The sequence below is a fragment of the Alligator mississippiensis genome, chromosome 4 (assembly GCF_030867095.1).
Source record: "Alligator mississippiensis isolate rAllMis1 chromosome 4, rAllMis1, whole genome shotgun sequence".
Taxonomy (NCBI): Eukaryota; Metazoa; Chordata; order Crocodylia; family Alligatoridae; genus Alligator; species Alligator mississippiensis.
In genome coordinates, this window is record NC_081827.1 from 37,647,762 (window position 1) to 37,665,312 (window position 17,551).

At 45.8% G+C, this 17,551-nt stretch overlaps 1 protein-coding gene across 1 annotated transcript; it reads right to left on the minus strand.

Annotated features, from left to right (window-relative positions):
* Nucleotides 1-6,004: 6,004 nt before the first annotated feature.
* Nucleotides 6,005-9,690, minus strand: PIM3 (Pim-3 proto-oncogene, serine/threonine kinase). The gene is made up of 6 exons (XM_006273494.4): nt 9,519-9,690; nt 9,310-9,419; nt 9,173-9,223; nt 8,719-9,082; nt 7,734-7,910; nt 6,005-7,624 (listed from the first exon to the last, which is right to left on the minus strand). Exons 1-6 carry the CDS (start codon nt 9,601-9,603, stop codon nt 7,440-7,442), a joined length of 972 nt encoding a protein of 323 aa, XP_006273556.2. The 5' UTR covers nt 9,604-9,690; the 3' UTR covers nt 6,005-7,439.
* Nucleotides 9,691-17,551: the final 7,861 nt, after the last annotated feature.

Genomic DNA, 17,551 nt, shown 5'->3' on the forward strand with positions numbered 1-17,551 from the left:
AAACTTTCATAGGATTTTACATGAAAAAGGAACAGAATCTCCTTCAATTTTCAGCAGCATTTTCTGTAATTCATCATTATTTTTAACTCTTAATTGAAATTGTTTGATGCTGTGACTCATTTACAGTTAGGGACACTTAAATTGCACTTTCACAATTTTCCTGGAAAGTGCAAAAAATGGCAGTTTCCATGATTACCATGAAAAATGGTGTTTGTCATGATTTCCTGTAAAATTGCCTGAAAAAAAAAACAAAACTAAAAATAATATGCTGGCTCCCCAGTGGGAGCCAATGATTCTCACAGCTGCTGCTGCTGCTGTCTGGTATTGCAGCCTGCCAGGGATGAAGGCACCAGCTGGCAGAGCAGTAGGAAGGGGAGCAGCCAAGATGGCAGCTGTCCCTTCATCCCTCCTCTCCTGCCTGGGGTCTCTCCACCAATCAGTGGCAAGGGGTGGGGCCTCTGGGGCCTCTTGCCTAGTCAGTAGCGAGGAGCAGGGCTGCTGCAAAATCCAACAAAAGTGTCTCTGCATGCTGCAAGCAGACTGCAAAAACCCCTGGGTCTTACCCTGATTTAGGTAGGTCCCTATTTATAGTAGACCAACAAGTGTATGGGTCCATAATAGGCTGTTTTGCTTATGACTTGGTTTGCAGTCATATGATTTGCTTTGCAATCATAGTTTGAATGTCTAACGCTGACTCACCTTAAAAGTGCAAGTTAAAGTAAGTGTCCAACTAATTCTCTTATTGCTCTGATATAAGCAGCTTTTTAAATAGCGATTTATGTAGCCAATTAGCAGAGTACTAGCTATAATAGATAGTATTCTTACTAATTCCCTACTAATTAGGGCTTAACCACAGCTTATCTGACACCTATACTGGATTTATATTATTACATAGACATTTATACATCTCTAGACAAATTCTGATCATGTTCTTTACTATGTACTTCAAGGAAAAGTGAGTTCCAAAATATATGAGCTATAAAGTATTTAATAGTTGTTGTAAGTCATTTCCAGATATCTGCATTTCTTTAGAAGTCTAAGTGCCACCATGCCTGAGTGCAATACAAGTAAATAAATAATAGGATCACAGGTTTGGCAGGGACTGCAAGGGTCAGACCACAATCATAATAGATAAATAATAATGGATCCAAATATGGCAAACATTTTGCCTTCTTTTAATTGGAGGGACTGGTAGCACTGGCTCAGAGAAGTTATTATGGTTCTATTACTATACCTCACCTCTATGCCACTTATTCTCAACCACAGTAAAATCTATAGGCCATATGTAGAATAATGGACCATATTTTTTGATGCTTCATTAGTTTTAAACCAAGTATAAACTGAAACCGATTTGGAGTTCTGTTACAAAGAAAAGACAACCATAGTTCTGTGTAGGTTCAAGACATGCACACACCTAGTGATCTGCAGAAGCAATTGCAAATCTCTTATACATTATGAAAATTGTGATTCAGTAGTGTAGGGACACAGCTGGGCACCCACACCACAGGGTCAGGGGCAACTACAGCTTGTCGAGGAATTGTGATGGCACAGCTGCCAGCAACAGCCTCTTTCTTCTTTCAACCTCCTTCTCAAAGCTGGCGCCCAAGGCAGTTTCCCTGCAAATCCTGCCCTAGTTACATCACTGCTGGGATTTACTGTCGCTGCCGTGTTGCAGTGAATCTGTAATGTAGATAGAACTGGGGCATTTTTACCATCTTGCTAATTGCTGCTTCTGCTACTGTTAGAGCAGGAGCAACTAATTTAGGTTCCATTTCTCTTCTATAAGCCTAGTCTGAACTGCTTGAATCAGAACTTCTTGTAGAAGTAGAGTGGGGATTTCCATCTGTTTTAGGGTGCAGACCGCTATAACACTTGAATTTTCCAAGAATGTCACTGATTGTGAACTGGTTCACAACTGTCCCTGGACAGAAGTATCTGCATCTACACTGTTAAGGAATTATACTTCTGCCAAAGTGCCACCAGGAGATTGAGGGAGGCAATTCCCAACCCCAGTCCTTGGCAGCCCCTCCACGCCTCCCCTTCACCCCAAATGAGCCTGGTGTCCCAGAGCACAGAGTCTCTATCAAGGAAGTGAAATTGATGTTGTTGAAAAACCACAGAGATCTTGGAGGGCAGTGGGGGGGACACCCTCTAGAGCATGCAGCTCCCCCCTATCCCAGGGTCACATAGCCTGCAGCACCTGGCAGGAGATCCAGAGGAAGTGCAGTGGTACCATTGCAAACCCAGTTTCAGACCATGCCATGGAGGAAGCAGCAGTTGCCAAAGCAGGTAAGAATCTCTCCACCCTCCCCTCCCATTTCCCTTCCCCCTGCCTGATGTTGTAACCAGCTGATGGGGGCAGAGGGTGAGGAGCTTCAGAGCTACTTCTGCCCTGCTCCAGCTAAGCACAATGGTGGTAGCAGTGGGCAGTTTTTTCCTTCCCTGTGCTTGCTCTCTGGTTAGCAGGTAACACCATGGGGAGACCAGGCAGAGAGGAGGAAACCACCTGTTGTTGCTGGCTGAAGCACAGCAGGAGTGACTCTGAAGCTGCCTTGCTATTGTCCCCAAATCAGCCAGGGACAGCAGCAGCAGGCAGGAGATAGGAGGAAATGGGAGGGGGAAGGGATGATGTGCTGGGGGAAGAAGGTTGAGATTGCTATCTGATTTGGAGACTTAAAAACCATCCCTGCTTCTGCTCCTGTGGCATGGCCTGCCTGCCATGGTAGCTGGGGTGAAGCTACCAGTGGGAGTTTGGACCATAGAGTCCTGGCTATGTTGCAGAGAGCTTCTTGCATTGCATGTGTTGGGGGTATAAGGAACGGTGCAGTTTGGAATGCCTGGAGGACTCACCAGACACAAGACAGGGATTGCTTTGTGTCCTCACATAACGTTGAGCCAATTCATATAGAAGTGGCTCAAAATAGTACTTCTTTTTTCCGGTATTCTTTTGAAACATTCCAGGAAGTTTAAACAGTTCAGAGGTGTCCATGTCTAGACTCTTAGGATTTAAAGTGTATTTTCAAAGAACGGGTAACCATATAGCTAACCAGCAAGCAGTTTAGAACCACTGTGAGCTACCTATCTGCTTACTGAAACAAAATGTATCTATTTGTGCATAGGTGATGATGTCAGCTCTTTGAAAACTAAGCTGCAAAATCTCCAGTTGCCCTATTGGCAATTGGTAGCCAATAGCTTTGTTGCATTGTTGGTGAGGGAAAAAGCCATCACGTACTGATACTTTCTGTAGCAATACCATGTAAAGTTTTGATGATTATTTGATGATCCTTGTACAGAGGACAAGGATCTCTCATGCACCGAAGACTTTTTTGGAGCCAGGGCTAATACAGATTTTGAAAGATATCCTCAGATACTAGGGTGACAAGGGTCATCTAAGTATCTGGATGAATGGATGGAAGGAGGGAGGGTTATGTTATTCCAGCATCAATCTGCAATATAATGTGCAGCATTGACCATTTGTTTCTTTATTAATGTTCCACACCAACATCATTTTTCAGTCCATTTAATCAGATCACTAGCTTCCCAAATAAATCTTTTCCCCCAAAACTGAATTAGAACAACTAAACTTTCACAAACAGCTTGTACCCTGCATTCCCTTAAGAGGTTCTAGAGGTGAAAAGCTGTTCCTGTTGATGCTTAATCTCTCAATTATTCTACTGTGAATTTGTTATAGTGGGAGCCTTTTAAATCTTATGGAATATTTGACAGTCCAGCCCTGCTCCCTGCTTTCTGTCCCCAACCCTATCAGTTTCTTATCTTTTTTTAAACTTGTCTTTAGGAATCGGAGATCATTCCTTTTTTTCTGAAGATATGCTTAAGTTTCACCAACAGAGGTCACTAAACCTCTATGTGCTAAAGGAAAAAACATTAAAAATGTTGAAAGAACACACCCAGACCACCTTTTTCATGTCTGTCTGTCTGTTTTTTAAAGAGCTCTGATTTGCCCACTCCAATACATATCATTTAGGTTAAGTAAATGGAAAAAAGAATGCAATAATGTGATTATGCATGTAGAATGTAAAGTGTTGTGTTATGGAGATATGTATTATTGATTTTATTGTAGAAAAGATACTGATACAAAATAACACCAGTATTTTGAATAGATGTTAAGTGAATTGCTTGCATAAATTTTTTGCAGGGAAACCAGATTTAAAAGGGTTTTGTTTTCACAGGATAAGTCTCCTAGAATCTATTAAATGCCATGCTCCATATTTTGTAATGTCAAGATACCAGCTGGTAGACAGAGGTGTATAAGCCAGAATCCTTGAGCAATGAGATTTAAAGATTTTTTTTTTTTAGCATACTTTAAGGGAGTGGCACTATCATGGATGCTCTGAATACAATAGCAACAAGCCAAGCTAGTGGAATTGTACTAGCAAGTCATTTTCCAACCCCTTTTTTTTTTGCAAATAATTACTCTCTACTCACTATGCAGTGTTTTAGCCATGCAGCTTGCTTTTGAGTGAAATCGGAGTTGCCCATATAAAGCTTCATGTATGACATTGAGAATATACTTTTATGTTGAATTAATCTGTGTGAGGTGTCAGCACTACCAATATTGTCCTTTTGACCTTTCTTCTTTTAATGTACTTGCAAAAGTTAAGTTGCAAAACAGGCCCCTTTTTCTCTGTAAAGGAATGGCCTGCAAAAGAGATGCAGGGGGACAGTGTGGGCACTCCCCAGTTAAAATATTCAGTTGACAGCTTCCAATAATTTTACAGGTGTACTTTCAGGGTTGGGCTCTTTTGGTGTGACTGTCATCTAAATCTATTTTGTGTATGTACAGATAGCAAATTCAGTTGCCTAGTGACTAAACATACACCATCTGGATTTTCACTGATAGAAGCATCCAAGTTTAAAGACAGAACAGAACACAGGCTAAATCATGTGACAAAAAAGATGGCAAGGGATGCACCTGCCTTTATCTTCTTTGTACTTAGATCAGCTGAAAGAATTTTAATGTCCTCTTTCAGTGATGGAAAAGAGGTGCCTAAAACTCCCCCATTCTAATTATCACAAAGCTACACTAAGAAAATACATTTATCTTTTTCTGTTCTGCTTTGTTCCCTGCTATTCAGTGACATTTTGAATCCAAGCTATTTAGCATCAAGGGTTTGACATGATGTCAGTGAGTGTGATATTACGTACAAGGAACCAAAATAGTGGTGTTTGAACTAGCAGAAAGACTCCCAGGCAGGGAAACTTAATGGCAAAAATGGTTTTACCTCTACCTCTGACCATTATTGCAGGCCTTTTTGAGGTACTGGTAGTGACATTTCAACACCCATCCTTCAAACTGACTTTTATAATGGTAGACTCTTAAAAACAAGGCAGTGGGACATTTCTCATCAGTTATATGACTGCACCTAGGAAGCTGAATTTGATATTTGCTTGCGTCTCTTCTTATTGTGGGTCACTATGGGCAATCACGCTCGATTGCACATGGAGAGCAGGGAGAAAAAAAAAATGCAACATTGCCCAGCAACTTTGAGTGAGAAGTTTGTGTGTTCCTTGGTGGTATCTGAATGAATACACCAGCCCTCCTTGCTATTTTAAAGGCTATCAAAATAGCTGGGTGCCTAAATTTTACATTAATAGACAGGAGATAACACAGGATATAGTAGAAAGTATTTTTACCCCAATTATTAAACAGTGTCCCATAAATAAGCAGGAAAACGCTTTGTTATAGTTTAGAACATTAAACTAAAGTAGTTAAAGCTACAATTAGTGGCCAGTTCATTGCTGTACAAACCATTTAACACTACTGTGATATGATCTTGTTACATTTAAATGTCAAAACACTAAAAAGGGAGGGACTGTTTAAGCAAATATCAACACTTCAAGAGTAAGGGAAACAAGTAATGTAGACCCCACTACTATGGTTCAGCTGTAGAGGCCCCCTTTGTATGTCTGTAATAGAACTGTGTTGTTTCTCATCTGGTATAAAGTGCTATAGTGGGTGAAAGTGAATACATAAACACAGTACTTTTATGTACAAAAAAAGTTTAATTGAAATACCTGTATAAAAAATATGATCTCCATACATTTCACACTGTTAAACGGAAGAAAAAAAAAAATCCAAATCCAAGCTGCATAAATGCAACCAGATCACAGAAACACAGCTATTAAAATAAATTAAGGTTTATGACTCTGCCACTCTACCTTCAAGAGCCAATGCACGGAGACTGTACAATGTCAATAATTTAAAACCCTTCCAAACAGCATTACTTTACATTTCTGGTATAATAATACCAGACAAAGGCATACTGACTAACTTTAAAAAAGTCATTCAATTTCCCTTAAATTAGACTTTGTACAACAATTTTCCATCTTCCAACAAAAACTGGTAAGGTCAGAAAATTATTTTTTTTGTCTTTTTTGCCTTTTTTTTTTTTTTAAACAAAAGTTGATAGGAATGCAGAAAAAAAGTGCCATGGGCAAACTACTAGAATTCCCATGGAAGGAGGAGGAAGGGGGGCAGGGGGAAGAAGCACAGTGTTGAATAACTCTAACCAAATAAATTAACCAAATAAATAGCCACAGCTGAAGCTGTGAGAGGTCTGCTAAAACTTCAAACAATAAATAACTGTATAATACATGGGAAAACCAAATTTACATAAACACATTATACAGGTATGGAAAAAATAAGTAAAGTCCTTGAATATTGCATTGATTGTGCATTTAACATGCCCATACATACTTTTAAGACTCGCAGGGTGACAAAAGGCTAGGGGAGTTGAGAAAAGGGGCTTCTCATGCCCAGTGGTAGAGATGATAAAAGGAAACATGAATAAATGTTCCTGATAAAAAGCTGATATACCTGTTTGTATTTCTGTGCAGGCTATAGGAAATATTTTGAGCAGCAGAGGTGGTTGGGTTGGGGAATGGGACAGGGCAGAGGAGTGAAATGTCTGTGTTCAAGTATTCCATCACCAATGGATGGGACTACTTCATTCAATCACCGAACATGTTCCAATGCATCATAGGAGCTGCTTCCTCCAGCACTAAGTCTAAAGGGAGCAAAATCCTATAATGAACTGGATCTTCTTTGGACATACACAGCTCAAAAAAGAAAGTCCCACTGAAGCAGCTTTCAAAAAGGCACTCAAAAGCAAATAAAATCTAGTCCAGGCTCTATGAGAGCAAAAAAGTTTACCATGTAATTCAAGAGGTCACTGCTTTCTTAGTAAGGTCAGTCTTTGACTAAGTACTGGCCTGCAACTCCCAAACATCAGCGTTTCCAAAGGAAATCTTTCATTCCAAAGCAGAAACCAGCAAAAGGGGAAAATAAAATCAAGTCCCTCAGACAAAGATTCAACTACAGAATAATGAATGCATTTTATAGCCCCTCCTACGTATTGGCAGCAGCACTGTGGTCTTTCTGCTTGTAGCTCCCCTCCCATTGCGAGGTCTTTAGTGTTTCACAGACTCTCATTGCTTGAACTTGTGCTAGATACATCAGTGTCAAGGGTCCGTAGCCTTATGTCACAGTCTTCAGACTTCACTACTTCAGATTTGTGCATCCAAGGATGGTCAAAAATTTGCTCAAGTGTTGGTCTGTCTGAAGGCCTCAGTGAAAGGCACCATTTGATCAGCTGTTGACATTCTGAAACAAAAGAGATGCTAAGAGTCAGACCACAAAGCAAAAGAAAGTCTTTCTTAACTAGAAAAAATAGCCTGAGGTGAGAAGATCAAGGGCTTGCTTTTGAACTCACCAGGTGAAATTCTCCTCCTGAAGTACAACCGGCCTCTCAAGATCTCTTCATCTTGTTCGAAAGGGATGTCTCCGCAGACCATGTCATACAGAAGCACTCCCAGGGACCATATGGTTGCTGACCTCCCGTGGTATCTGTGGTACCTGATCCATTCTGGAGGGCTGTACACTCGGGTTCCTACATGGTAAAAAACAAAAAATAAAAAAAAAAAAGAAAATTATTTACTATTAGCTCTGTGATGGGTTCCTTCTCTCTCCCCTATGCAGTAAGGGTTACAGACTAGCTAACTGGGAAGACATTCCTTAAAAAAAAGCCGAAAAAAAAAAAAGCCTCAAGCAATAGGCCAAATAAATGTGCCAGTGGCATAGGCACAGGGAGGTGTGCGGCATCACACGGCCAACCAGCCGCTTTGGTCCCATTAGACTGCGCTATTTTGTTGCAAGGAAGGCTGCTTTCCATCAGCTGACTGTTTACTAAGGCAAGGCTCCCTCCGGCTGACCACGTGGCGTCTGCAGCATCACACCAAAAATAGACACAAAAGGACAAAGGGGGCGGCTGGGAGGAGAGCGGAGAGGGCGGAGGCGCAGCTCGGGGTTGCCGGCTGCAGAGAGGAGCGGCTTCGGCAGCGGAGGGGGGGGAAGGGGAGGGGAGGGTTGGATGGGGAGGCGCGGCTGCGGGGGGTCGCGGCCCGGGGGCGCGGGGAGGAAGAGGCAGGGGCCGGTGCTCCTTGGATACCAAACACAAGGGAGCGGCGGTGATGCGGTGTCACGTGGGCGCCGGGCTCGGGTTTCACAACAAACAGATGTTTGGCGGTGCAGCGCGGGGGTGGGGGGGGCTTAACCTAGTCCTCTCCCTGCCCCTTCCCCCCTCTGCAAGCCGCGGTCCCGGCGCTGCCCCCCCCCCCCCCATCACTGCAGGGGCCTGTGGCGATCTGCAATGCGGGACTTTCCGGGCGGGAGGGGACGGGGCCGGGGCCGCCACGTACCGTCGAAGTCGGTGTAGACCGTGTCCTTGAGGACGGCGCCGGAGCCGAAGTCGATGAGCTTGAGCTCGCCGCTGCGCAGGTCCACCAGCAGGTTCTCGTCCTTGATGTCGCGGTGCACCACGCCGCAGCCGTAGCAGTGCCGCACCGCCTCAAGCACCTGGCGGAAGAAGCCGCGCGCCGTGTCCTCGTCCAGGGCGCCCTTCTCCGTGATGAAGTCGAAGAGATCCTTGACGGGCTCGGGCCGCTCCATGACGAGCAGGAACCCGTCGGGCCGCTCGTACCAGTCCAGCAGCTTGATGACGCCGCGGAAGCCGGAGCCCACCTTCTTGAGCAGCACGATCTCCAGGGGCACCATCACGCCGCCCTGCGGGCACAGGCCACCGTCAGTGCTGGCCGTCGGCGGCCCTGCAGGGCCCTCCGCCCCGCCCGCCCCCAGCGCACCCCCGGTACTCACAATGCTGCCCCACTCGGTCACCCGCTCCTTCACCACGTGCTTGACGGCCACCTGCGGGGGAAGCGGGGCCATGAGCGGAGGGCAGGGGAGAGCGGGGCAGGGGCAGCCCCAGCCCGACCCGGCCCGGCCGCGCTTACCGGCAAGCCGTCGGCGATCCTGCTGCCCGCGTAGACGGTGCCGAAGCCGCCGCTGCCCAGCACGGAGCCCACCTGGTAAAGCTTCTCGAAAGGCTCCTTCTCCGCTTTCACTGCGGGGGGAAGCGAGGGGCGGCGGGTGAGCGCGGCCCGGCCGGGGCAGGCAGCGGGGTGCCCGGCCGGGCGCGCGGCGCCGGGGGGTGCGGCACTACCTGGCTGCAGGATCTTGACCGGCAGGTGGTCCATGCTGGCGGGGCTGCAGATGTGCGCGAGCGAGCCGAACTTGGACAGCAGCATGGTGGCGGCGGTGAGGCGGCGGGCGGGCGGCTCCTCCCGCGGGCGAGCCGAGTCGCGAGCCGAGGCCGAGCGGCGGCTGTTCGCGAGCCGCCCGGCGCTGCCCGACAGCAGCCGCAGGGACAACGCGGGGCCCCCGCGCGGGCGGGATCCGGTCCGGCGCTGCAGTGAAGCTGTAGCCCCCCCCCCACCCCCCGCGCTGCGCTCCTAGCTCCGCAGCCCGCGCTCCGCCCGCTGCGTCTGAGCTCGGTCACGCCGGGACCTGCCTCTTAGCTCGCAATGTTTTGGTGCGGGCAGACACGCAGATCCCTCCGCGGCGGGGGAGTGGGGAACACCGCTCCCCGCTGCGGGGGTCTCCCCCCGCCCCTCGCCGCGCAGCGCCGGGAAGCCTCGCGCTCGGGCTGGCGCCGGCACTGCAGAGCCGCAGCCCCGCGGAGCGGGGAGGGGGAGGCGGGAGCCGGGGACTACTTACTTGTAGTAGTAGACGCGCAGCGATACAGCCTGTCTGACTATGTGGTACACGTTCGCTCAAGGCGGGGGTGGGGAGGGGGAGATTCTTTCATTTGCATCGCTTCCTAAGCCGACCAATGAGAGCTCGCTTTCGGGAGAGACCTCGCACTCTAGCCAATCCGCCCGGGGCGTATTTGCATATGCATAATGAGGCTGGGCACGCAGGGCGGGAATTTTTCGGCGCGCCTTTCTGCTCCCCCCTCCCGGCGGCGCGGGGAAAGGTCACCGCTTGCCCCGCAGCCCGGGGGGCGGTAGGAGCCGCCCTGAGCTCCGTGCCGGACGCGCCGGGGCGGGGTGGGGGTCTTCTTTGCTGCTCCGTTGATGCAGCCGCCCCGCACTCCTGCCTCCCCCCGCGCTGGGTGCTGGCCCAGCTCGTTAGCTGCTTCAAATAAAGCCAAGGTGGAGGCGCCCTTGTGCGAGGAGAGTCCGGGCATGAGCCTTGGACCCGCACCCTCAGCCCGGCTTTCGTGCGCCGGGCTCCTCCTGCCTGCGCACAGCCAGCCGTGTCCCCCCTCCCCCCGCTCTTTGCCGGGCGCTCCGGGAAGCCCGGGGCCGAGTCCGCCCGGCCGCTTCCCCGCGCGACCGACAGAGGGCGCCGAGGCTGCAGAAATGCTCCCGTGCAGCACGAGGGAAGCCCGCGCGGCCCCCTCGGGCGGGCGCGGGGACCCGCGAGGCTCGCCGCCTTTGCGAGGCAATCGGCTCATTCCAGCGTGGGCAGCCCCTCGCGCTTCCCAGGGAGGATCTTCACCCTGTTTCAATGGGATGCTGAAGACAAATCCCAGCCAGGTTTTCCTAGTGCCTTGAGCGAGGCTGCCTAGGTCTTCAGCAATGCTGCCTACGCTGCAGCGTTTCTCAACCTGTGGGTCGGGACCCAAAAGTGCGTCGCGAGAATATATGAGAGGGTCGGGAACAAACTTTAAAAATAGATTTTCCTTTAAAGGAAACAAACGTGGGAAACCCAAGCTTTTCCCTTGCAGGCTGGCAGAGTCCCAGCCTGCCAGGGGCTGCTTGGGGGGGCCCTCCATACCCCCCCAGTGCCCCACACATCCACCCCCTGCCCTGCACCCTGGAGGGCTGCGGAGCAGGTCAGGAGCCAGGGCCACTGCGTCAAGATGGCCATTGATGTTTACAAATGAGCCCTGGTACAAAAAAAAGATTGAGAACTGCTGGTCTAGAGCAGGGAATTGCCACCTTTCTAGGCTCCAGGCACTCCTCTAGGCTCGGGTTACCTCCCCGGAAAAGGATGGCACTTAATTTTCTGAGGGTGGAAAAAAGAATAGAGAGAGGCAGGGATTTTTCTAGGTGATATCATTTGTGGGGCTAACGGCAAGGTTGGGGCAGACAACAGGAGCTTTCTTCAGGTCTGAGGAAAGAGCAAGCTCAGCTAGGGCTAAAAACAGTCTGTAGGGCTGTGGAATTGGAGAAGAGACATTCCCAGGAGTAGCTGACAGACAGGAACATTGCAGAAGAAAGGATAGCTGGGTTAGTGAAAGATCAAGAGGTGAAAAGGGGGAGGAGATCCTTAACACCTGTAGAACGAAGAGAGATGAGCAGTAATGAGAGGCAGATTGTACTAAGCCATGAAATCTCGTAATTCATTCTGGTTCATAGTTTTAGTCTAGTTTCACCACTGTAGGCTCCATGAGGGCACTTTGTATGTTGGGTGAGACATACCACAGTGTGGGATAAATGTGTAAGATCTGTGGATTTTTAGGGGGCTTTCTGGTGGGGACAGGTATTGATCAGTGCAGTAGTTGTACACACCTGCACCCCCTTGCGAGAGGGGTTACACTCTGGTGATGTGTTGAAACATGTTGTATCTGTTGTTATTGCAAGATAGAGCCCCATTTGAAGTCCGTTGATCACTGAGCACAGCTACGCATGATGTTTGCTGTGGTGCTGGCAGACTAGCTCTGCAGGAAACATCTCAGCATCTACATGTGTGCTGGTATTAGGACACAGGAAAATAATAAACTCTGCAGCAAGATAATACTTGTAAATACAAGTATTACCGTGCTGTGGAGTTCCTTGTGTGCAGCTGATCTGGCCAGCTGGGGCACCAGGGAACTTTAGTGCGGGTGCTGCCTGCTGGCTAGCCCCACACTGAAGCACCCACGTGCCCCAGCCAGCCTCTTTGCAGCACATTGAGCCCAGCTGAAGCAGCCCCAGGCTAGCAGGCTCACCCTAGGCTCTCTGCCAGCTGGGACTGCTGTGACCCAGCTCAATGTGCTGCAGTCTGGGTCCACACGTAAATGTTGTTTAAGGTTTGATCCTGAGCAGTTCTCCTCTTGCAAAGAGCTTGGAAAAACCTCAATAGGTCAGAATGTTTTTGACACAGTTTCCTACTTGAAATTGCTGGTTTATCTTGTGAGTCATGTATAGCTGCTAATATTATGTGGCACCTTGTGGCACCCTTAAAAGGTTCTTGTGGCACTTCAGGGTGCCACGGTACCCTGATTGAGCATCGGTGGCCTAGAGACAATCTGTTATTCCATTTGGTGGGTAAAGAGTGCTGGTAATAGATCTAGGGACTGCATAAACTAGTTTCAGACTTTTAGAAAGTCGCAGAGCTGCAGGGTCTGTGCCATCTTGGGGACGACAGGAGTTCCTTGCTACTGTTCAGGAAAGTTGAGCGTCTTGTCAGTTTCAAGTCTGATATGATGAGCGAGGGGGACGCTCAATGTCACTGAGCAGTAAAGGGTCCAAGGAGCTTTTGATTTGATGGAAACTTAGCCAAATTCCAAAAGGCAAAATTTTCTGTCAACTGTAGTGACTTGTGCAGAATCTCCAGTAGATTTTCTTAGATAGTAGTACATGCATAATAAATATAGTTATATTGGGTAGTATTACCAAATAAACCAGGAGGATTTCAGGAATTTAGAATGCAGGTTACACAGCTGTTTTTAGGGGATTACTTGTATTTGCCTTTGCTGTCACGATTTGGGGAAGAAAAAAGTTTTTGAAGATGAAGTTTCCATAGTTGTGACATATATATTTAAGAAAATGGGACTTGCTTGAAGACATGTATAAATAAATATTGGACATTTAGGGCTCTACCTCTATAGTTAGTTGTTAACTCACATTTTATCCACAAAGATGAATGTGAAAAATCATGCATGAACTGCTTGTTTGACAATACAAAGATGTATTTATTTTTAATTGGGGAAACAATTTGCAAGTTCATTTGAATTAACAAAGTCTACTGCATGTGTTATTAACAGTCTGTGGGAAAATACTGAAAACATTTTCTTGACTTTGAGACAGAAATATTTATACTCAGGGTTATAGGGAAACCATTTAGTTTAATTATATACATCTATTCCAGCTGTGGTCAGCTGTTATATTCTGATTCAAAGGAGCAGTAGCCAACTTTCGTTGCATTTCTATCTCTATAAGAAAATGACAGACAAGAAGAGAATCCAATCAATACTCTAGATGCCTGGCATAGAAATGTTTTTTGCATTGGTTTGGAATTTCACAACAGTGTAATATTATAAAAAGAAATAAGTCAACAACAACAATGAAGCTTCTTAAAGTGGAGGAAAACAAGGCTCTAACTGGAAAAAATAATGAGGATATTTGTTCCTTATCCATTTAATTTTAATATAAAAGGCTCTTAGTATGTAGCATGGCTGCTAAAACTCCTGGTTTCAGAGCTGAAATTAACCCTGATTTGACACACAAGCTTTTATTAGGGTTGTGCTGCTCCTTTTAATCTGGGTTAGAAAGTTTAGTTTTAAACTATAACAACAGTAAAACTACTTTATAAACTATTTTTTCTTATTTGATGGTTGTTTTTCAGCTGTCCATGGGAAACCACTCACTATATGATAACAATCTGTTCTTTGATGTACAAATCATGTTCTCTGCACAAGTGTCCCTAACAAGTGTCAGTTGTCATATACAGAAATGTGGGAATACCATGGGAGGTTCTGCCTGCTGCCTAGTAACAGTAATAGACATTAAGTTGTGTTTTAATGATTAGAGGAATCCAGGTTTACAGTCATTAGGTATGTTTAAGAAAATTGTAATAGTGTTGTTACAGTATTCGTATCTTGTTATGATGGTTGATGTAGTGACGTACTGTGCAAAACAGCCAATATGAAGCTTCCCATACACCCTGACTATACAGGTTTGGGGAGGATGGTCTGATAGTTAAATAGGTTCCAATTGAATTTGATGAGAGCTACAGGTGTTAGTTGTCTTCGAAACCCAGCCCCAAATGCTCCAAATAAGTTTGGACCAAGCCAATGAATGACTGCAGATCTGTGCAAGTTATACATTCTGCAGACACTAGGGAACATACTGCTTTCAGTATTATCATGCATTATGCTTGTTTGTAGCTTGCTTGTTTACAGCTGTAAGTCTTCCAGCACTTCACTTATCCCCATCTTTTGCTGCTCTTTCTTAATACTTCTGGCTCCTACAGCCATATTTTTCCACTCAGTGTCTTTAAAAAGGGCAAACTGTACAGCAATATACACTTGTAGAGAGGATGAATACTGTATTTTCTTGCAGAATAAAATCAGCATCTTGTATCTGAAAGGCAGAATGAAGAAAAAAAGATCTTTTGATTAGCGGCAGCTAGGGAGCCAAGCCTTTTGCTTCCTGTGGATCTCTCTACTTTCACTTCTGCTCAGTTAGCAGCATAAACTGCTGTATTCCCTCACATATAATACACACTCCAATTTCCAGCAGCTGGATTTTTCACAAAAAAGATAAAGGGTATATGTGAGAAAATATGGTATATAACAGGAAAAAATGTGGAAATACTCAGTGGAACCTCTGTGCACTCTTCTTTGCTTGAGCTTGTATCATTATTATGGGTGATTAATACAGATAAGATATTTTATTTGTTTAGGGAGGGAAATGTGATGAATCAGCTGAGAGATGAATCATCCCTCTGGTGGCCAGTCATTGCCTGCTGTGTGGGCAGGAAGCTGACTCCACCTCTAATACAGCTTTAAAACTAGCTAGGTAGGCAGTTGTATCTATACTGTAAGTCTCTTGTTAAGTTTGTAGACTTCTCTGAACTCAGTCCCTTGTTTTCATTCTTGTTCCTATGCTTATGGTAGCCATATCTAGCATCTGGTCCTTGGTTTACACCTTACTCTGACTCTGTTTCTGACCCTTGGACCATGTCTGACTTTTAGCTTCTAACTCTGGCATGATCCATGGTTCCTAAATCTGGCTTGATCTCTGGCTTTTGACTTTGGTTTGCTGTCTTGATCTTGATTTGTGTTTACTTGTTTCTGGCTGTCTGACTGATTTGTTACTGACTGAGACTTTGGCATCTGGATTTAGCCTGTGACCCTATCCTGACTCCTAGCTCTAGATTTGGGTTCCCAATCCTGGGTCTAACCACTGGCAGAAAACCAAAAGTCCAATTTGGGCTCAAAAGGAAATGCATCTAGGCCATGTCTATATGTTCATTAATGCACCGTAGATACTGCACATTAGGGCTGTGCAAAATTTCACTGGCCGTTTCATTTCAACACTGTTTCAACTCATTTTGAGGTCGAAACAGCAAAATCGAAATGAAACAAAGGGCTTTGAAATAGCCTTGAAACAAAATGAGGATAGTCAAAATGTTTTGAAAGTTGAAACGGTTCGACCATAGTGCTGGGGATGGAAGTCAGACCAGCTGAGCCGACTTCCCATCCCTGTCGCTGGATTGGGCGGGGGGTGGGGAGTCAGCCGTGCGGCTCTAGAGCCAGGGATGGGGAGTCAGCCCAAGTGGGCTGACTTCCCGGCCCCAGCCGGATCTAGTGCCAGGGAAGGGAAGTCAGCCCGGCTGGGCTGACTTTCTCTCCCCAGTGGATCTAGTGAAATGTCGACACAGCCTCACTGTTTCAATGAAACAAAATGGAACAGCTGTTTTGAATCCAAATGAAGTTTGATACGAAATGCCGTTCCATTGAAACCTTCAACCTCAAGGCAAAACGGAAGGTTGCCATTTCGCACAGCCCTATTGCACATTTAGTTTAGTACTTCCTTAATAAAGTACTAAGTAAATGCACAGTACCTAAAGTTACTGTGCAGTAGCGCTGGCGCCCAGTTATTCAGTGATGTTCACTACACATTAGCCTAACAACACTGCACAATAGGCTATTAGCACAGTTTTTGCTCTGACGTGCTACTGTGCACTGTTATTAGGGTAATACGCAGCAAGTGTCTTGTGTAGATGCACCTCTAGAGCATAAATGCTATAGTAGCTGACCTTTGGATGCTAGCAACAGACAGGAACTCAAAGTACTTTTAAGTCTTTCACTATAATCATATAGTGGACTAATGCAGCAGCTATACCTCTGATAATACCATCTTCCTTCTAATCACCATGGATTCCCTCTTATTTCAATTTATGCAGACACTTACCTCAGTCACACAAAAAATGAAACCCTAACAGCACCACGTATGTGCTATTAGAAAGAGCTAAGTATCATGAATACAAAATCTAGATGTCACAAACTTCTTTGTTATAATGTGACATCATACGCACTTTGCAAAAGAGTGAAATGAATGGATGAGAACTCACCTGGCAGATGCTTTGCAGTAAATGAGCAACTGCTCAACATTTCCTTTTAAGACCTTTCAGAAAAGGACACCAGGGCCTTATTTGAGGGTACCAACTTCTACCTCTGTGAGAGCTATCAGATAAGTAATACTTCATAGCTGACTGTGTTAGAGACAGCTGACAAGTTTAATACAGTCACCAAAATACACTGAGAGGAATCTAGGCAGGTAGAAGAAATCAGAATTGTTCCACCATGCTTTCTCCCTGAATTTCTGTAAAAGGGGGAAGAGTAATTGACATGGATATGATGGCTTTTGTCACATGAATTGCTCCAGAAGCCATCATCTGACACTTAACAGCCATGTCTGATTTGGAGAAGCTAATTTAGAAAGTTCTGGTGGGACAGTTTCAAATTTTTCTGGCTTGCCAGATATAGTAAAGATGCTACACTAGTTATCTTGACAGTGGATGAAGGGCAGAGGCCACATTAATATTGTTAATCTATTCGGTTCTGTTCTTGACCACAGCTGTTGCTACCTAACTATGAGATATGGCAGAGGTAGATGCTCTTCAGTAATTTTATTACTTCCTTTTTGAGAAGGGAATTGCATAGGACATTAACCTGTTGTCCCCTCTAGTTTTATCATTTTGATGATTGTTATGGTCTTGACTGAGCAGAGGTTGACATTATTAATTTAACTTGTGATGGACCTAAGACCACAGTGACTTTTCTCAACTGTAGGACAACCTTGATGTGATGATCAAGTCTGAGGAAGGTAGCATACCTACATAACAGCACCTTCAGCATAACTCTGCTATTCCATGCTGGTAAAAATCCCTGCCTCTCTGCAACCAGATTTCTTGGATTCAGTCAAAAAGAGACTGAGCAGACTACTGGCAAGTATATGTTTTAATGTGTCTTGTTTA